The 22,335-nt window shown below is 35.1% G+C and overlaps 1 protein-coding gene across 5 annotated transcripts in view; it reads right to left on the bottom strand.

Annotated features, from left to right (window-relative positions):
* Positions 1–22,335, bottom strand: part of KDM4C (lysine demethylase 4C) — a 284,404-nt gene that overhangs the window by 212,326 nt on the left and 49,743 nt on the right. For 4 of the 5 annotated variants that reach the window (XM_035309601.1, XM_035309602.1, XM_035309604.1 and 1 more), the window contains 3 exons: positions 17,242–17,291; positions 5,997–6,100; positions 1,136–1,273 (listed from right to left, as the gene is read on the bottom strand). In XM_035309601.1, the coding sequence (XP_035165492.1) occupies positions 1,136–1,273; positions 5,997–6,100; positions 17,242–17,291 (292 nt within the window). Of the gene's footprint in view, positions 1–744; positions 976–1,135; positions 1,274–5,996; positions 6,101–17,241; positions 17,292–22,335 lie in introns of those variants that run through there. The other variant, XM_035309605.1, reaches the window with a different exon arrangement.

The following is a 22,335-nucleotide window of genomic DNA, read 5'->3' as shown; positions in this document are numbered from 1 at the left end:
ACAGACTTCACAGTCAATGCCTTAACCGTGAGCTATTAAAAACACAAGTTTCCCATCTAAGGTTAAGACCAAGCTGAGGACGCTAGATACATACTGACGTTTTCAGTATTTTCACTACCATTACTACATACATACATTGCACATAGAAAAAAATATATATATTAGCAAACCTTCTCCTTTTTGAAGCATATTCAATGTCATTAACAATAATAATTAATAGGGACGAGGATCATAAAATTGTGCTTTTTGATAACTTTCTCATGATGGTCTTCCAAATCAAAGAGTTTAGTGAGAGATAACTGTCATTACTTAATTGATAAACCTCATTTTGCACTGAACTGTCCGATCAGCTTATTAGCTACATTATTAGCTATTGTATTAGGCAAATAGCATTATTTTTGGTTTTGTCAACAATGTCCATGTCAATGCAGAAAATGCTTCTTCATTATGCATTCTGGGAAGCATACTGACCAAAGGTCATAAGCCATAATTCTGAGAAAAACCATACAACACTGAAAAACAGTAACAAGCACTGCACGTTCACGTTGTTGTATATTTACTCACATGCTACATACGAAAAGAATTTTTAAAAAAGTATGCTATGTATCAAAATTTTTCTGAAGTATATCCAGTAAAGCACACCTGATTTTAAAACTTGCAAATAACTGTTCTGTGTTCACAGGTACTTTATCATCTTATAGCATAGCATATATTCACATTAAAGAAGATAAAAGTTGAACTTGCTTCTTTAAACTTCATTTTCAGTTTAATCATCTATGTTACTTTTCCAGGAATCAGAATTCCGACTTTAAGTGTCTTCACAAGCAGTGCAGCTTAGAGCAGAACTCAGTCATATACCCTCCATTTGTGTAACTTCAGCTTAAAAACTCCATAAATAGGACTATTTTTTGAAGAACAATATATAAAGTAAAGTAAGCTTCAATCAAAACTCATTACTGAGAGGAATACATGTTGCTGGCAAGAAAAAAAAAAGAACAACTACAACTAAAACTTCAGTGGTAGTATAAGTTCCTAGCTGAAAGTTCTCCCTTTCTCACTGGCTTACATAGATCCCCACCAGAAATAACCAACAAAAAGGCTTTCTTATATATCCATTTTCTGCAATATGACTTACCAACTTTGCTGCCTTTCCGTAATCAATCCATCGAATAGTGGCAAAGTTTGTTGACTCTGCACAGTTAAAACCATGGTTGAATCCTGCATGGTATCCGTATGGGAAGGTGATTATAAATTCCCCTGCCTCTTGTGTAACCTATAGCATTGATAAAAAAAAAAAATGCCATGTCAGTTCTGCTCCTGCAGATGCAACGAAAACTGTACTTGCCTTTACAATTACCCAAAAAAAGCTTTCTCCCCTGCACACAATTGTGATTTAACACATAAAGAAATTAAATACTTGAGACTGTTTTTTTTTTTTTTTTCTTTTAACAGTAATTTGGATGGCTTCTCAGAATAGTTACATGTATTTACAAATTCAGAAAGTACTTTCAAGAAAGCAAGTCTTGGAGGAGCTATTTGCTGGGAATAACACCTGGCAGGATAGGGAGCTGAAAAAGACACTGGAAAGAATGTACCAATTTTCTTGACCAAGAGGAAACAAAGACATGATGGTCCAAAATACCCATAGTTTCCATCCCAAAATACTAATACACATTAACTGTTGAATAAATTATTCTGTTCACCACCCTGAAATTGTTTCCCTAAAATTGCACTAGACCTATTTTACTGTTCTTGAAGACTTTATGCTCATCTTTCTCTCCCATACTCACCTGAGGGACTGACTGACTGGGCTTTTAATTTGTATTGATGATTGAGTATAAAATAGGAAATTAAGTTAGTGAGCCTTGCCAGATAGAGAAAATATGTTTTATACCAATGGAACACATTAGAAGTAAAACAGTGAAACATGATACATTTGGGTCCTCAAGGCAGTATCTTCAAACCAGTTCAGACAGGAAATGAGAACTAAGAATTTCCAATTGCATTGCACTAATTATTCAGCATTACATCTACTAACACCAAAGGGGATTCTTACATTGGATATACCATCTAGTATGTCCCAGTTTTAAAGTGGCGTTTTAATTGCTTAAGCATTACTTTAAATTTGATTTTAACGTGCCCCTGTCCTTCTACTCATTCTATTTAGACATAAGAGATATAATAATTCTGGTACTACTCATGGCCATAATTCTAAATACCTAAAGAAGAGGGGACCTCGAAAAAGATTCTCAGAGAGGAAAAACTTGACTACAATTAAGTTCTGGCACTGCTTTAGAAAATACACAGCGGTAGTTCTAAATGTAAACTCTGTTCCTTCTAAGTACAACAAACAGCAATCAAAATAAAAGTGTGCTGAGACCACTGACTCAACACAAAGTTACAGGAAGAATAAAAATATTAAAAAAAAAAAAAAAGCTAAAAACACCATGACTATATTTTGTATAGCCTGGAAGAAACCAAATTCATAGCAGTTTGCAAGATCAGACATCAGATATAAAAGGATTCCAGAATAAATTACAAAAACATTGTAAGCAAATATTGGTCATGCTATTCTCTTTCAAGAAGGAAAAAAGGAAACATTCATCTTCCTACACTCTCATGGACTGATGCTCTCCTCTGGAGATGAAGAAAAAGACAGCACTTCTGGTCATTCAATCATGTTCTTTCTGGGAGATTAAAGCCATACCTCTGTAAAGTCAGACTAAAGTAAAGTCAGACACAAAGACTGTATACAGGACAGGCTAGCCAAAGACCAAAAATGGCACGCTCTCTCCTCAACTATCTGCTAAGAGTTCATCAATAAACTAGAAGATTCAGAAGTAAACAATCAAATGAGACTTCCCATTTCCCACACCCTGATGTGTCTTTTTACATGACAAACACATCAGAAAACAGGCTCACTAAAAAGCAAACATCCACTTAAACTCAGCAGATAATCTGAGCAATGACAGATGACTGTTCAACAAGACACATTTACTGATTACAGGAAAATATGAGACTTCCTAGAGATGAAATATATTTTCATTGTGTGACAGTGCTTTGTATAAGCAATACAGAAACTAAGGAATTGGAAAGGCAAATAAAGACACTTTTTTTTAAGGGAAACACATGGTTTTAAGTAGCAAAAAGTAAAATACTTTAAAGAATTACCAAAATTAAAGTCACAGTTTGAAATATTTTTTCTATTAAGAATCTGGTTTTAGAAGCCTCCTTTAGAACCCTCAAAGTTTTCATCTGATAGTTTTACAAATCCTTTCTGTGCTTATTATGTTTAATGCAAGAATAAATACACAGGGTTAATGCTTCACCTATCAATGAAAATTTCTGATAGTATTATGGGAGGCTGCAAAGAGGAAAAACAAGAAAAATATGCTTAGCAAAAAACCTAAGGCATTAAAAAAAACAGTATTTTACTTTTTGCATTTACACTTTACAAGGTTAATATTTTTGTGGGTTCATATGCAGAGTATACATGCAAACACAGATACAGGTGCATATATTATAACTGCTACCGTAGTACTCCAACAATCGCTGTGGGAATGTTTAAGGAAGATTATTCTCAATGCTAGCAACTCCAAAATATATCTCAATACACCCTCCCACTGCTGACAGTTTAGCAGGTGTTCTATTGCAACAAGCAGCAGTTCAGCTGCCACCTGGTAGGCGTAGGCTGTCTTATCAGCGTTCAGCACATTTCCACTTCTATCACTTTGAGCCATGAGAGATCACAGCCTGGTTTTCTCTATTCACTTTCTCACTGAATCCCATTAATTACAATTACACTTGGGTACAGTCTACTTTCTCCGAACACTAGGTGACAGAACCAAACTTAAATTTTTAACTATTTCTAGCACTTTCATTTAAAAAAAAAAAATAGAGTACAGGTTAAATCAATACTCTGAAATAAGAACATCAACTCCTTCATGCACCTCAAATGTGTGGTACTGAAAATAAATATGCTGGCATTCAGCAACGTGTTACTTCAACCACAAACTACCGAAAATCATACTGTTCAGTGTAACGTTCAGTAAATCCAAAACTATAAATCCAGTTATAAAACCTTTCATTTGGAAGGTTTCATCTGACATTTCATGATAAAGCACAAGGCTATGAAGGGAATCAGTAGTTACCTATGTATTACAAAAACTGAACTCAGCAACTACATTTCCATATGATAATACATCATTCAGAAAACAAACTACTCTTTCTATTAGTAATTTATTCAGAAATAAGCTTGTTTTCCAAGGTAGGCAGTATCATTCTAAATGCCTACATTTCTTCAATTTTATACATAGGTTTATTTAAGCATAAAAAGTGAAGTAATCTTCCAAAAGGCACACAGCAAATAAATGGTTCCATCCCACATATATTCTCTGTCTTAAGACTAATGCTGTATTTCTCACAAGATTCTTTTAATCAAGTAGCCTTTTTAAATTTGTATGTACTGTTTTACCAAAAATATTACATGACTGTCATTGCCAATTACTGCTGTTTTACTAGAAATAGTGCTGTTGATAATTAATGTTGTTGTAGACAATGGTATAGATATTTGAGAACATTTTATATTGTTGACAAGTATCTGTAGTAGAATACATTTAAGGACATAATCTCTAATTGTATTTACTCCTTGAACAATGGATTCACTTCAGATGGTACTATTTAGGCTAGAAATTACAGGATATCATAATGTTATCCTACAGCTCTGAGATTACCTGTTTCAGTATTCATTCACTTAAAATATTGCCTGCTGTATTTTGTGGGTTGTAGTATTTTATGCTTCTATACAATATATAAACATTCACTTAAGTATTTTTGTGGGCTACATTTCCTACTGTCACATGAACAACTGAAAGAAATAGAAAGCACTGCATAATCCTATATACTACACAGGGGAACATGAGAAGCTAAGTTCATATACAAAGGTCCACATGATACCAATAAACAAAAACACACTAAAACAGGAGCAACAGAAACAAGAACAAAAAAGGGATATGGTGAGGACAGTTTACAAGACTACTTTGCAGCAGGAACAGAGTGAGAATCATAACTGATTAGTGATCAAAAGGCTTTTATGATCTCGGAATAAGATAAACAGATGTTCAGGCTGGGGAATTTCCAAATCAAGAGGTAGTCTTCTAAGCAGGCTTGCAAAACCATTGAATTTAGGTATTTAGAATTTTTTAAACATTCGGGATATAAAATACATATACTCAAGGAAAAAGCAATGCAGTAGAAATGCTTTTACTAGCTGGCATGTACAGGAAATTCAAAGTTCAAGCGAAAACGTTCTAAGTGAAAAAATCAGGATGAAAATCTTCGAGGGAAGGGTAACAGAAAACTTCACACATTTTTGAAGTGGACAAGTTTTAAATTCATCTACAACGAATCTCAAAATTTCTTTTTCCCACTTCCTATATATATAAATTTGTTCATAAGTACCCAGTCTGCTACTACCAAACAGTCCAAAATAACCATTCTCTATTTTTGTAATACTACAGCTTTTTATATTACATAAATCATATAACAGTTCTTTCAGTTTTACTCCACCCTGTAAATACTCCAAGGCTTTTTATATCATAATAAGGTTCTATTAAATTACATCAGAAAAGCAATAGAGACATTAAAAACGATATACTTTTTATTAATACAGCTAGTTAAGCAGGGTTTCAGTCAACTGAAAATCACATGCAAGCTTTTATGGAAGTAAAATAGAAAGAAAAAATAATGGTGATCCCTTAAAAGCACAGACATTTTCAGGGTACAGACTGTGACAACTGCAAGTGCTCTGTACTGGAAAATTCCAAGCTCAATCACGTGAGATTTCTAGTATTAAAAGCACTTGTTTTCATCTTTTCATGGAGTCTGTGCCTAAAAAAAATATAATTTTGCCTCAACTTCACTATGAACAATCTTTATAATAAACACAAGATAATTCAACATATGAATGCACAGTTTAAAAATAAATGCAAACATACCTTGTCGAAAGGAATTCCATACTTTTTCAATATGGAGGGAGAAATCAGTGTCATCTTGTGGCGAAGAAAAGCATCACATCCTTGAGAGCTGCTTGGGAAGAAACCTAATAAGGCAAGAGAAGCAAAATTGGGTATTCCTAAAGTAACAAGGACAGTTTTATATTTTATTTTTTATAATGAACACTACTTCAAACTTTTTGTATTCTTTTATCCTGTCATTGTTATCTGCTGATAAACTTGCATAAAAGTCAAATTCATCTCCTGCATTTTTTGCTGATTGTTCAGCTTTTGTTTTTTAAAGAACTGAACTGATTTTTCAAAAGTCAGATTTGTATATTTGAGCATCCTTTTCTTTCCTTTTCCAGAAATACTTTAATATATATTTTTCCACATTCATGTTCATACTCCAACACCTGCACACCTAAAAATCAACCACATTATTGAAATTTAGAAAGATTCCACAAATGATTACATTTAGCTAGCATAGATCATCTAACCATTAAAAAAAAAAAAAAATCTAAAAAAGGCCAGGTAGTATGGCAACAGCATTCTTAACTATTCCCCAAAGTTCACACAGGTATCTAATGCAATTATAAATGGGGGGAAGGAGAGGAGACAGGTTGGTTTGGTTGTTGTTTTTGCTTCATTATATCTTGTTCTGATTCTATGAACAAAGACTATTATTCAGGTTTCAACTTTCACAATTATTTATGCAACATTCCATTAACCCTTAGTTCATTAACTAATGATACAATCTAGCTGACAAGAGCCATGTTACGTTCACCTCACTTTGACTTTTGACAGAAGTCAGTCATTTCTGACTGTGTCAAAAACATCACTCAAGTCTTACAAAATGCTACCACTAACAAACCAACAGAACTAGAGTAATGAGTAAATTGTTTCCCTTTAACAATCAGCCACAACTAGAAGCTCTATTCTTTTGACTGTTGTAAAAAGACATTATTATTAATCTTTACAGTCTTTTTAGTGTTTGCACTAGATCATCACCAAGAATCACTAAGAGAGATAGTATGAATAACTGAAATTCATCCATATAGCAATCACGGAAAATATGTCATTTTACTGTATCAAGCATGCAACATTCAAAAATAACACATTTTTGTGAAGTTAACTTCATTAATTTATTTCACTTTCTTCTGGAGAGTGTATTTTGTAATGTTACCATTAACATCAATAGTTTACTCCACTGTATGCCATTTATTCCTAAGTGATTTCAGCAACTTCAGCAAAGCTTCACGAGCTACTACTGAAAAATAAAATACTCTTAAAAGTAGTTATATCAAAAATTTATCTTAATTTCCAGAAAGCTGAATTAAGGCACAAAGCAATTTCCCATAACTATCACAGATCCACAGAAGAAAAACTGAGCAAACAAGTTGAAAGAAGCGCTGTTTCCATGTCATGAGATTCTATGTTCTCACTGTTAGTTGTAAGAAGCTTCATCACTGCCCTCTCAAACCATATAGGATGCAAATGTGAACTGTAATTTTTAACCAAAGAAATATTAATTAGCCTGATGCTACTGAAAGCAACAAAAAAATCTATTTTAATGACACTGGGTAAAAAGGGATTCTTCAGAATTATTTTAATTTCTATTACAAACCAGAAATTCTTATGATAAGAAAATACAAAAAAAGAACAAATTTATTCCTGAGTGCAAAGAATACATGTACAACATATGTACTGCTATTCTACATAGAACTGTCCTCAGAAACATGGACAGAAATTAAAGTGAAGCAAAAAGTATTAAAGAAATATTACAATAACATTACATTTTATCAATTACCATGCATTGCAACTTGATAGTGGAGAAGATACAAAATCAACTATTCATTATGAAAAAGACTCCTTAATAACAGTATTAATAGTAATTCAGTAATTCTTGGTCAATGTATTAACCAAGAATACCAAGAATACCACTCAACTTTCTCCAAACTGCATTATAAATCGTTTTGCTGAAAAAAAAAAAAAAAAAAAAAAAAAAAAAAAAAAGGTCTGGTAAATGTATAAAAGCAGTAAAAGCAGTAAGAAGAGCTCACTCAAGAAAAACACAGGAGAAAAATTAACTAGGGGTATAAAAAAAAATTTAATTGATATGGAATTAGCAACAAGACATTTAAGCAGTAAAAAAAAGACTCTCTGTCATCAATTTAATGTGTTTGGACAAGTAGTTGTATCCCTCCTCTCAAGTAAACATTATTCTGCCATTCACAGAAACAGTTTCATGCCTGGTACAACAACACTACTAAATTAACATCACTATTAGATGAAAAATAACTTTAAATATGTCTGTACAGAATTAACTGTATATTATGGAAAATTGCTGACATTATCATCTACCATCTATATATTAGATGTTTAATTGATTTAGTTTCTTTCCAATATGATTCTCACATTTACGTCCATTAACCAACCTAGAATTCCTTGGCTATCTTAAAATGAGCACATTACATTGGTGTGTTCTCTGCACATTCTTTTCTAGCATACTCCCCAGCCCCGTTGGAATGATTTTTGTTCCAAGTTATTGGATAAAAAGTTCCCTTAAGGAGCAAAGGTGTAATGTACACTTACACTACTTAAATCTATTAAGAAAAATTTAAAAGATTTACAAACATTTGTTGTGATTACAGGGCCCTACCAGTGAAATCAAAGGTGCTGCTAACACATTCTATGCCACTATAAAATATTTTTCTGACTCTTTCAAAGCCTATGCTTGGACACACACATTTTCCAGTCTCATTCTCAGAAATGCTCCCCTTCAATGAACAAAGGAAGAAAGGAAGGCAGCATCTCCTCATTATAAGACTGTTCATCAGAATGTCATTTGTTCTACCTAGGCTAAAGATAAGGTCACACAACTTTTCCTTCAGCAAAAAAAAACCCTGCAAGAGAATAGGCTAAAGGACATAAAAAGACCTACTAACACACTGAATAGAGGACATTGGAAGTTTCACAAGACCTTCACAAATACATTAAACGCACAGACAGAAAGGAATAAGCTTTCTCACAGACATTGCAATTTAAATAATAAAAACACCATATAATCTTCTGTCTCCTTTGATAATTTTCAATTATTTTTAATCTACTGCAGGCAAATTGCAGACATGCCTGGAACACAACAGAATCACTCAAATACTATGTCGATGTTAGAACTATCAATTCACAGGTTTACAAATTAATCCTGAATACCCAGTGAATTCCCACAGCCAAAAGAAAAAAAAAATGCAATCTAGAATTCGAGTTCTGTAGCAGATTCACGCTTTTATTAACTACATGGTATTAAGCAGCCATTAGCTCTATATCAATTCTACAAAATATTGTGGTAATTTGCACGCAACCCCAGCTTCACAGACTGTCTTTTGAGACCTGGTAGACTTCTTCTATTCTTATTCTAAATACTTGCATTGCGTCATCTGTACTCTACTCATCCTCTTCCCTACTCACCCTCTTGTAAATGATTATACAGAACACAAAATGACAATTCAAACCAATTCCTTCAGAAGAGCCAAAGATCAGTATTCAAAGGTTAGGGTAAAACAGGTTGCACGATGATTTTCGTCCACGAGAAAACAAACCATCTGGTTCAAAATTCTCCAATCCGTGATTTAAAGAAACTGATATTCTGAACAACTAGAGCAGATTAGAATGATCTCCAAGATAAGAAAATTATTCAACATATGGTGGACAAATGTTTGGATACAAACACAGACACTGCAGGTACTGTACATTTATCCAGCAAACAGAAGGTCCCACTCAAGCTTTTTAACAGCCTTATCTAGTTAGCACAAGCAACAATAGCAAAGAGTATGTGAAAACACAGGCTTCAGAGTGTGCTAATGTAGTGGGTTTACGTGGCAAGGTTTTGGTAGCAGGGGGCCATAGGGCTGGCTTCGGTGAGAAGGATCTAGAAGCTGCCCCATGTTAGGTAAGGGCCCCACTGCTGACCAGAGCTGAGCCAATAAGTGATGTTGTTTTGTGCCTCTGTGAGAGCAGATTTAAGACAGGGAAAAAAAACACTGCGCCACACAGCAGCTGGGAGAGTGAGAGGAGTGAGGAACAGCCTTGCAGGCGCCAAGGTCAGCGAAGAAGGAGGGGGAGAGGTGCTCCAGGCGCCAGAGCAGAAGTCCCCTGCGGCCTGTGGTGAGGACCATGGTGAAGCAGGCTGTCACCTTGCAGCCCATGGAGTACCACGGTGGAGCAGGGTTCCACACTGCAGCTCGTGGAGGAGACCACAGTGGAGCAGGTGGACCTGCACCGACGGAGGCTGCGGCCTGTGGAAGACCCCTGCCGGAGCAGATTCCGGGCCGGACCTGCAGCCCGTGGAGAGGAGACCACGCAGAAGCAGGTGACCTGGCAGGAGCTGCTGCCCATGGGGGACCCAGGTTGGAGCAGTTTGCTCCCAAGGGATGGACCCCGTGGTACGGACCCATATCTGAAGCAGTTCTTGAAGAGCTGCTGCCTGTGGGCAGCCCACACTGGATCAGTTCAGCAAGGACTGCATCCCGTGGGAGGGACCCCACGGCACAGGGGATGAGAGTGACCAAGAAGGAGCGGCAGAGAAGAAGAGCTATAGACTGACCATAACCCCCATTCCCCCGTTCCCCTGTGCCACTAGGGGGGAAGAGGTGGAAGAGGGTGGATGGGGCGTGGAAAGGTGCTTTTTGGTTTCTTTCATTTGTTCCTCACTTCTCTAGCTTGTTAGTAATAAGCAATAAATCTTACTGTCTCTCTATGCTGAGTCTGTTTTGTCCGTCACGATAATTACTGTGCCATCTCCTTGTCCTTATCTCAACTCTTGAGCCCTTTTCATCATATTTTCTCCCCGTTCCTCTTTGAGGAGGGGGAGTGAGAGAGTGGTTGTGGTGGAGCTCGGTTGCCCACCTGAGTAAAACCACCACAGCTAAGAATCAAAAACATGCTCTCAGATAACTCCACATACATACTCTGTCAAGTAAAATAAACCAAAATATGATAATTTTACACAGGGTAACCAATATTATTTGTGCTAATAAAAACTGTTTTGGCTGTTATCGCAAGGCCTGTGAAGACTATTCCACTTCACTAGACAATGTCACTTTTATGCAATTTCTGGTTTTATGATCCATTTTCCAGATACAAGTCAAACTGTTCTCATCTTTATGGGAAGCTGGCAGCAGAGGGTGCTAAGCAAATTGCTAGCTGTATCTGAGGAAGACAAGATTCACACACACACAACGTTGCTGCAGTAAGACACGTTAAAGAGTGCATGAAAAGGATCAACGATAAAGACAAAATCAAAATAAGACTGGCTCAATTAATTATTGAGGGACAGTGAGCATTGTTACCCATAAAGCTTTATTTCTTATTTTCCAACCTAAGACTATAGCTCGTATCAGGTGACCATATCATCACCACAGTTACCTCTCATGAAAACTGAAGTGGTTTGGGTTTTATACTCCAGTTGATGAGCATTCTCAAAACAACTGGAATACCTCCATACACTACTCGTAATGTGTTCATCGTGATTTCAGTTAAACTGCTTGGCTATGATTGTACACGGTATTTTTATTCTCAAATTAGTAATTCTTAAGCATACAAGTAGTTCCATTGACTCCACAAGGCAAGTGACTAAATATTATTATATACAAACAAAGATACCAGAGTCTGGCTGAAAATGAAGTCATTATTTAACAAACATACAAAAATCGTATTCATTCAAAGGGAACTTTCAAATTCTAACCAGGGAACGAATGAGGCCATAATTCCTATCTTTTTCTACACTTTCACACTCAAGTCTTCACCTCAAATTTTACATCAAGCATGTAATATTTTTAGCTTATTAATATTATTTGAAAGTAAAAATATAAAATTTGCAACATAAGAGAACATCCTAAATTGCAAATACCTTTAGTGTAATTTAACTTTAATGTAGTTAAAATTAATCCCAATTAAGCAATTAACGAAGAAAGCTCAAAATTATGGTGATTTTTCACTTACATAGATAATCATTTAAAGGACTTCAGAACATACAAAATATCAATCAGAATTCAGTGATCACAAGATTTGCCCTTGGAACACAGGCAAATATGGAAGGAAGACTGAGTTTTCTAGTATATTTTCTACATTTTACTTTGGTAGGTATACATAAAAAAAAAAGATAACTTCTTAAAATTAATTTGCCATGATTTGAATTAATTTGATTTCACTTCGTGTATTGTACATAAAAGAAATTCAGAGGATAAGTTTGCATGGCAACATTCCTCACAAAGAAGCAGTGGCAATCTCTATGCTATATAAAGCAAAGAGTACAAAAGACACAAAAGAAGCAAGTGCTATGAAATATAAGTGTTATTATGCCTAGATGAATATGTTACAGCCCGATGTTTATTATCTTTTATATGTGACTTTCTTAACTTGACTCACTTAACTATCATTTGAGACAAATCTCAGTTCTTCAGCAGCTGCATTTTTCAGATGTTAGACCCTTACAAATTATGCAAGTTCAACATTAAATTCCATTTAAACAATTATTTATACTCATTTTCATATGTAACATGTAATGACTTCTGCATCAAATAGATTAATTAATACTATGTAACATACAAAGCTTTTTCTAACACCACTGCATAGTTAGAATGTTTCAAATTTTACTTTAGTCTCTTCTGTAACATAACTGAACATCAGATAGATGTCATCTCTTCTCCAAAGTAATTTCTGCAATTAAATCAACCATTAAAGGAACTTGAAAATCCTTCAAAACGTCATTTATGATTTGCCACTCTGCTGCTATTCTCTTTATTTTCTAACCCATTTTGTGAAACAAAAAATCCTTAAGAATACCACAGTATTACAGATTAACATAACAACAAGTATAAAAATTGCAGTAACAGCTCACTTGAGATTTTTATTACATTTATGTCTACATAAAATTGAAAAAAACCTACATAAATGAGAAAGCAGCTGAAGGGCAAAATCAAACTGTTGCCTTTATTAGATGCAAGTCTAATGTCTTTCAGATAAAATATTTGTAAGTGCCAGTCAATCAAGATTTCAATGGAAAGCAAAGATGAGAGCATTCATGCACAAAAGGTATGTATAATTGTGATGTGCAGACAAGATAATGGAAAATATTCTAGCCTTCCTTTAATTTTAATGTATCAACTGCTGCCTTGACTTAGACAACCTGCCACATTTAATATTTTATTATTTTAATTATTATAGGAGCATTCAGTTGATTCAGTAAGCATTAGTCAGCACTTAGCCTTCTTGCATAAACTACTTTTCTTCAAATGTTGCGCTCCTATAAAAGTATGATTGAAAAATTTTAATAAAAGTATTAAGACTCATTTATGTTATGTCCCATTAATATTTAACATTAAGTAAATTATAGACATATAGCTAACTTTTCATATTCACCTTGTTAATATACCCTACTGTACACCTACCCTAAATTTTACCCTACTGTAAAATTCAGACTGTATTTTAGCAGACAGCTGTTGCAAAGTAAAAGATGACAGAAGTCTTAACCTCTCTACATATAGGAATAATCAGAAATCGAAATTTGGAAGTGAAAGTATGTTAAAATGAGTATAAAGTTCATGATCTGTATGTTTAAGAATTACATCTTCCATACTGTATTCTAACCTACTAGCTGGACCAAAAATAGCATGAAAACACCCTATTCACTGAAAAACAAGGTAGAAGACATTAAAGTCAAACACTGAAAATTTAGGAAATTTTAGAGATGTTGGTCTGTAAAACTAACTCACCTACCTTACATTGCTATTACAGTAAAAATCTCAGTACAAGCATGTAGTTTTTCCAACCGAAGCAAATCCAGTTTCATCCACTGAATACAATAATAAAAAAATATCTGAAATTTTACCTTCACTGTTCAATATCTGATTCTATGTTTTAATTTCTACTCACTGTTCGAAACCTGGTTCTAAAATAAAAATAATTAAGTTTTGATCATACTTAAAATGAGTCATCAAGGGAAGTAGACTTCTATTCATCACACACCTTTATAACTTGTAGTACTAATTATAAGCAGTAGTAGAAAATTTCCATGCAGGTGTGCAGTGAAAAAGGCTGATATGAAATGCTTTGGCAGCTTCACTAAATAAAGTTAAGGATGACTAAGGATCAAGGAACTGGGTTTCTGTTCCCAGCTGTGGAAAAAGGTATATGTGTATTCCAGTGCCAGTGCTCCTCAGGCCTGACCCCTGCCTGTCTTGCATTATTCAACTAGTTCTACCCCTAATAACTATTGCACTATGTGAGCCTGAAGTCCTATTTAGCCTACCACCCAACTCTGCCTAAGGTATTCTGAGATTAAGATACTGCTCCCCCCACCATATATCCTATCAGCTTCTGACAAACAGAAGCTTCGGAAACTTCCATTTCTCCCCCATGCTTTGTCTTGTTCCTCTTGTATTAAGACACCATTACCAGCAATAAGAGGTCTGAGCACTCTCAGCATACAGTCTGCTAATATTATAGAAGTTTACAATAAGCAACATAAATTCCAACAAAAATCTGTGGTTTTTTTTTTTTTTTGGTTGGTTGGTTTTGTTTTTAAAAAAGGTATAGCAAAGCATGCCTATCAAAAATAACTTACTTTCCAAATCTGTACAGGTAAATCTAATATCAAGGGAAAAATAGGGTATGTCTAAGAAAAATCTGATTATTATTTTTTAGCCTGCACCAAACAGTGCCATCCTTCACTTTTAGTTAATTCTTAGAAAGAAGTAAACAAGTGTTGCTGAAATTGCCTATTCTCTTTCTCTCTTCCCCCACTCTTTATTAAAAAAAATGAAAGAACTAAAAAAGGTTTGGATACACTCATTATAAAACATTTGAGCATGAATAGTTAGTTTTAAAATGCTGCACAGATATAGGCAGTCAATATGAAATTCTATAATAAACATTAGAGCAGCCAAAACAAATGCAAATAGATCATCTTCCCAGCAAATGTCAAAAGCGGATGTAGAGAATAGTCTAAATACAGCATCCAATCTTTGCTTCCCCTTTGTAATCTGCCATGGTGTATGTCAAAGAATTCCAAAACCAGATGCAGCTCCTACATATCCTCTAGCAGATTTCTTTGCCAGCATAGTTCAGTCTACCCCTGAATCCATGTAATTTTTTGTATTATTATTATTGGATTTTAATCTTCTGAGATCCTTCAGAGTCTGCATCTGTATTGGAAGATCCAATGAACAATCACTGTTTAGTCACCTTTTCCATGCCAATCATCACAGGTCTTTATCATACCTCCTTCCTCTATTTTACTCTTCTCCAGAATGAAAGCTTACATATAACTTAACACTCTTTTTTATAAAGGTTTCACCAGTCCTGCTGTCCCTCTCTGAACCTTCTCCATATCTCCATCCTTTTACTCCCTGCTCATTTCCTATAAATCTTACAAATATTTATTAACCTATCTTAGCATAAGTCAATGTCACTTGCCCAGTCTATCACATGCATCAATTTGCTTATCAGTGAAAATAACAGCTTCAAGGTACGCATATGAAGAGTTCTGTGCTTTGCAAGTCATAGGAAAGGAGGGAGAAAGTAGAAAAGTGGCAATTTTCTCAACTGAAAATATGGGAAAATTTAGGAACAGTATAAATAATTATCCAGGTTGAAATCTATCTTTCTAATGTGTTTGTTGGTTTGTTTTTTTTATGAGTATGAGCTCACATCTTCACTTTCACATTTTAGTGATACATCCATTTCATGTTAGTGTTCTCAGTGACTAGTTTGAACATCAAGCATATATATGCACATAAACAGATATGAAAAGAAAATGAACAAACATTTTCAGATGAATGGCCCTGTGCCCTGGTTTCAGCTGAGACAGAGTTAATTTTCTACATAGTGGCCTGTAATGGTGCTGTGTTTTGGATTTAGGAGAAAAATAATGCTGATAACACATTGATGTTTTAGTTGCTGCAAGGCAGCTTTTGTGCTAAAGCAAGGACTTCTCAGCGTCTCACACTGCGCTGCTGGGGGTGCACAGGAAGCAGGGAGGGGACAGAACCAGGACAGCTAACCCAAAGTGGCCAGAGGGATAGCCCATACCATGTCACACCATGCTGAACAGTAACACTGAGGGGGTTGGTTGGGAGGGGAGAGGAAGTGGATGCTGCCTGGAGACTAGCTGAGCATTGATCAGCAGTCAGAAACTGCACTGTGCATCACTTATATATACAACAGTTTATTTCTATTATTTTTCCTTCTTTTTCTGTCCTCTTACATTGTTTTCACCTCAGCCCACAAGTTTTTACCTTCTTCTGATTCTCTCCCCCATCCCAGTTGCTGGTAATGAGCAAACGGCTGTGTGCCCAGTTAAACTCCAGAAGTCCTGACTCACAATATCCAGTTAGCAGCTTTCATTGGTATTCCTTACATAGTATCATTAATAGCAGGCTATAAAACACGTGCTGCCCAACCAAGAAATATGCCTAATTGTTTCTGTATTTATCAGTAGGCACTCTTAATATAGAAACAAAAGGATAGCTGTAGCTTTATTTAAAATAAACTTAAGTGCAGGAAGAGTTTTCCTTTAAATTAGCCTCATCCTTAGATCTCATCCCCACAATAGGATCTACTGCTCCTTCTCAGAAGATGCTCCTCACACCTCTGGAGGGCAAAAGCCAGTAAGAGCTTTGACTAAAGTACCTTTTTATGCCTGTTCACTGGCTGCTACCAAATAAGATTTAGAGTTGGTACATTTTGTCTGACTCCTCTTTCCCAGAGGTACTAACTAGGTTTCCATCCTCTACCCTGTAATTAACTTTCACGAAGCTTCTGGACACTCAGCTATCTTTGACATTTCTTTGAATCCAATTTGGCTAAGATCAGCTACAAATTCAAAAGTTCTAGATGAAAAGCTATGACAAGGGAAAGAAAGCAAGGGCACAGAAGGAGGCAAAGATATGGGCAATGAAAATCTAATGAATAAAAAGGGCAAAATACCAAGTCTCACTTTCATAAACTTAACCAACCTGAAAATGCCAGTGCAAAATAAAGTACTAAGAAAAAGGTTTATTTTGTTTCCTTAAAATTCCTCAGAGTACTAAAAAGTGTTCCTGGTTTGTAAACATTACTACTGACAGATAAAAGTCACACAATATTTAGAAGTAATAAAACAGTGTAAGTTCATAGAGAAAAATGTTTTTCATTTTGCTGGAGGATTGTCCTTCAAATATCTTACATACAGAAATACTAAAAATATTACCTTGAGCTAGTCTTTCAAGCCGCTTCCCATGCTCTGGAGGAATAGCATACCTAAAATTCAGATGAAAAAAGGGATGAATAAAATGTTCAAAGATATGATTAATAAGCTAAAAATTATTTCACATACACTAAGTACCCCAAAACACATAAAACAAGAAGATTAAAGAATGAAAAATTATATAGGAAAAATATACTATTTTCTGAATAAAGATTAAGTTATCTTTGAGAAAATATTTTAGCATATTTCTAGCTTAAGTATTGTACTACCCAGTTCAGAAATTTTATATTCAATATTTTAAAATCATGCATATTGACAATATTTCACTATTATAACAGGCCAGTTAAAAAGATACATTTTCCTTTTCTAAATGAAACAAAACCACGTAACAGAATTAATCTAATTCATACAGGTTTAATCTCTGATTTTTACTGTGCTTCACAAGACACGAGTTCAACAGAAAAATATGAGCATTAGACATCACTATTTTGTCTTACTGTCAATGCTAAGGAGTAAGAGGTTACTTGTCTTTGTAAAACATTACAATTAAATTATTTTTAACTCTAACAAATACACACTCTTTAAATTCAGAAATTGTACAGATTGGAAACACTCTAACAATAAACTATTTTTAGAAGATTCCATAAGCTATTTGCAACAAATCAGTAAGAACATAAAACAAGTAGAATCTGAGCAAACACAAAAGCTTCACACATTTCACACATTTACTGCACTTAACAGATATACTACACTATATCTGTGCATTATGCTTTATTTCTGACTTTAACAGCTTTCATTCCAGTTTAATGTTGCAACAACTTCAGATTGATTCTTCTTTATAAAAAAAGACGGTTCAGAAAAGGAGAAAATGTATATTTAGCATAGTCCAAACCTTCATTTTCAAAGTGAACATGCAGCTTTTTTCTTTTACTATACTGTGAACACCTATTTCATTGATCTTCCCTGTCAACTAAGAAAAACCAAGTGACTCACTTTGCACAACCCCGTATCTCAAGCTCTCCTTTGCACCTCCATACACAGACTATTTTACACTATCTCAAGTGAAACCGCTGCACAGAACCAAGACTTTTCCAAAGTCAGTGCTTTAAATAGAGCAAGTGTAGCAAAGCCTATGCCTACTGACAACCCACTCCAAATGCTATTAAAGAAACTTTCAACTTGACTCTGCTCACTGCTTGCAGCGTTAATCAGAATTTCCTTGTCTTCCCAAAATTGATTATCTCCATTTATACTTCCAACCTATTTATGTCTGTCTTAAAACACATGCACCAGTGTATACATAATAATCTAAAAGTATGTTTGTATCTTTCACACACCAATGGAGACAAATAGCTATGTATAGCATTACATATTCTATTGTATGTCATTAAGTACACAACTATAAAGTAAAACCAGAACAGACAGTGTTTTCGCCTAACAAAAAAAAAAACCTCTTTACTTCTCATGTCTCTAATTGGACTGTAATTATTCTTGAATGTTGGTCTTCCAAAAGTACGATTTACTGCATTTTTGTGGTAATAGAGAGCTACATGTTTGTTTGTACCTGTAGAGGGGTGGGCTCAAGGTGGGGTACTTATCAAGTCTAAAAAGACAAATCTTGACAACTGAGATCTCAACAAGTCTCCTGAAATGATAAAACAGGGCATGTGATTTAACTGGACTACACCTATTTATTTAGTGAATCTAAAATTATCAATCAACAGTTCATTAAGAAGATGGACATGGACATACTAGAACGAGTCCAGAGGGCCACAAGAATGACCAAGGGGCTGGAGCACCTCTGCTGTGAAGACAGGCTGAGGGAGATGGGGTTGTTCAGCCTGGAGAAGAGAAGGCTCCGGGAAAAGTGGCTTTCCAGTACATAAAGGGGACCTAGGAAAGCTGGGGAGGGACTCTTCATCAGAAACTGTAGCGACGGGATTAAGGGGAGTTGTTTCAAACTAGAAGAGGGTAGACCTCAATAAAATATTCAGAAGAAATTCTTCACTCAGCGGGTGGTGAGGCACTGGCACAGGCTGCCCAGAGAAGCTGTGGATGCCCCATCCCTGGAGGTGTTCAAGGCCAGGCTGGATGGGGCTTGGGGCAACCTGGTCTGGTGGGAGGTGGCAGGGGGGTTGGAATGAGATGATACTTAAGGTCCCTTCCAACCCAAATCATTCTGTGATTCAACGCAAGCTAGTGTTTTTCAACATTGTCTTTTGTGGGGTAACGTGCTAGCATCTACTCCTTGATCCTTCATTTCTTCCCACTGTTGCTACTGTCCCCCTTCTCATAGTTAAAGGACGAGGAAAAAGAGATTGCCTTCATAGTATCATTGGAAGCCCCAGTTTCACTCTCCAGGCACGCTGGAGTAATGACTTTCCTTGGTTCCAAATACCATTTATTAGAAAACTGAGACTTATTAAACATATGAACCTGCCTTGGATATCAGTCAAAGAATGGTGACATAAATCTAATTGGATGCTTCATCTACTGCACAGAACATTGAACAAAAAACTCCCAACCTCTGTCTCAGATCATGTCAGTGAAAAAAACATCCCTTCTCAGTATCCTTAGCCAGGTCATGTAACACCTTCAGCACACTCTCTCATACTGCAAAACACTCCATCACTTTCAATACAGAGGTAAGAACCACTGTCAAACTGAACTGAAACACGTTCTACAACATCTCACCGGGTTAAGTGTTACAGACTTACACTGCAGCTTCAAATCAGCTATTAATAATGGCATTTCAGTTTTCCAGCATACCCTCCTCTCTCCGAAGGACATTGAGTACTTAGGGCAAAGAAATACATGTGGAGAAGAAGAGGCTGAAAAAGTACAGAAGCTCTCACAGAAAACACCGTGCACTCTTTCCGTTACTGATCTCTTCTCTACACCTGCAGCGTTAAAAGCTTTCGGAAAAATATTTTCCCTCCTCTTGTGCCCAGCCTCTTCTTAGCTACTTTTCCAAACAGCCACTGATGTTTGTCTGACTCCGCATATCTTAAGGTCAAGTCCTGTCCTCTTCAAAGGTACATGTAATGGATTTTAAATGCTGTATCACTATGAGGCGAAGAGAAACTTTTCGGATACCAAGCAAAGAAACAGATAAATTGAAAGAAATAATGTTATTTGTTAGTGCTAACTAAACTTTAATCTTATTAGCTCAGGAAGACTTATTTGTTAAAAATTCTGAAGAGACAGATTAAAGTTGAAGAGTCACTGTTCGTTGCTTCATACTTCCTGAATATTGTTCAAAAAAGATCTCAAATACATGTTAATTCAGCAATTAAAGGGTATTGCCAACAAGATAACTGTAATAATTAAATCTAAGTCAACAATTTGTGTTTCTGAAACATATACACACACCACTGATATAATTTCTATTATGTTTTCAAGACTAAATGCTTATACAGAATTTATTTAACTCTATTTTTAATAAAAACTTTTTTATTCTGTTTTTTTTAATAAAAACTTTTTTATTCTATTTTTAATAAAAACTTTTTTATTCTATTTTTTAATAAAAACTTTTTTATTCTATTTTTTAATAAAAACTCAGTCTTACGGAAGATTAATCCACTGTTTATCCACAAAGAGTGACAGTGTAAGCTCCCTGTCCTATATATCTCAGATCCCCAGGGCAGACAATAACAGGCATTGGATCTAGTGCCCATGGATCTAGTGCCCATGATCACTCAGTCCTGTCTTTAACTTGGAAAATACGGTTGTTGATGATTAAAATAGTTTATTATTATATGAAAAAATAACATTCCACAAACAAGGCTGAAAATAGCAATGCACAGTAGTAACTTTGGTTACTGTTAGTTTTATACTCAGGTGCAAAATGAAAAACAAACTTGAAGGAACTGTTTCCTTTACAGCTTCTGTTAGATGACAATGAATTTATTTTTTCTCTCCTGGTAGTAATGGAGAGCTACTTCGTTACAGGAAAACACAACAGTTTCACCCTGCATGTCAAAGAAAAAGAAATCAGTGCAGGGAAAAAATATGGATTTTCCTCAAGTTCAGTTCTATTAAGAATGTTTGGATGTTGCACAGAGGCACATCTGTGTAATGACACACAAAAAAAAAAAAAGTGTTTCCTTTTCTTTAATTTTCCTTTATGTCAGAAAAGAGATCTTTAGCATAACTCACTTGGAAGATAAGAATGACAAGCATGTGGACCACTTGTGAAATGGATTAACTCAAAGGAAAACACAGATGAAAATTACAGACTTCAGAAGAAATAACTAATAGACATTTCAGAAAACACAAGACAAACTAGTATCTCCACAGCATTATTCACTTTTTCAAATTTCCATTTGAGAGACTGTTGCAGAAACATCAGACAACAGAAAATAATTCTAGTACACAAAAAGCACTTATTGAAAACTCAAACTCATTTAAATGAATTGTCTACTAATATTTTTAAATAATGGTAGAGCGTGATTTACTGTACATTATATACTGTGCATTACCTATCAATAATTTCATAGTTTTTTTCCATTACTTTCATGTTCTTTTTGCTCTCCTGGTCACAGTATAACCATTTGTTTCTCCTGATAATGAGCACAGGTCAGAAGAAAAAAAAAAAAAAAAAAAAAAGAAACCCGCTCAGAGCTCTTGGTTATCTAAAAAGGAAATTAAAAAATTAAAATGGCTACGTTTCTGTACTGATATTAAAATGAGACTGAAAAAAATGCCAGAAAAAAATGCCAGAACAAATCAGAAATGTCACTATATTAATGTAAGTCCAAGGTTTAAAAAGAAAAAGAAAAAAAAAACACAGGAAACAACATTTTATACAATTTGGGATTGCCTATCTGTAATAATGCTGCTGTGCCAGTTTGTGACATTACAGACAGCAGCATTATTACAGACATTAACATATGAAAATAACATTTCTGAAACATACACATCATCCTGATGCCTTGTAAAAGAGTACTAGTATCTCCACAATACACACAGCAGTCTGAAACACTTTCAGAAGAATCACTGCTTTGGAGGGAGAAATATGTATTAATACCTTTTTTTTTTCCTGCTCTCTCTCCCTAGTAGATGGCTTAAAAAAAATACAATAAATTCAAATTCACA

This window comes from Oxyura jamaicensis, chromosome Z, assembly GCF_011077185.1.
Source record: "Oxyura jamaicensis isolate SHBP4307 breed ruddy duck chromosome Z, BPBGC_Ojam_1.0, whole genome shotgun sequence".
Classification (NCBI taxonomy): domain Eukaryota; kingdom Metazoa; phylum Chordata; class Aves; order Anseriformes; family Anatidae; genus Oxyura; species Oxyura jamaicensis.
Note: the sequence above shows the minus strand (reverse complement) of the source record. Positions and strands in the feature narration are given on the sequence as shown.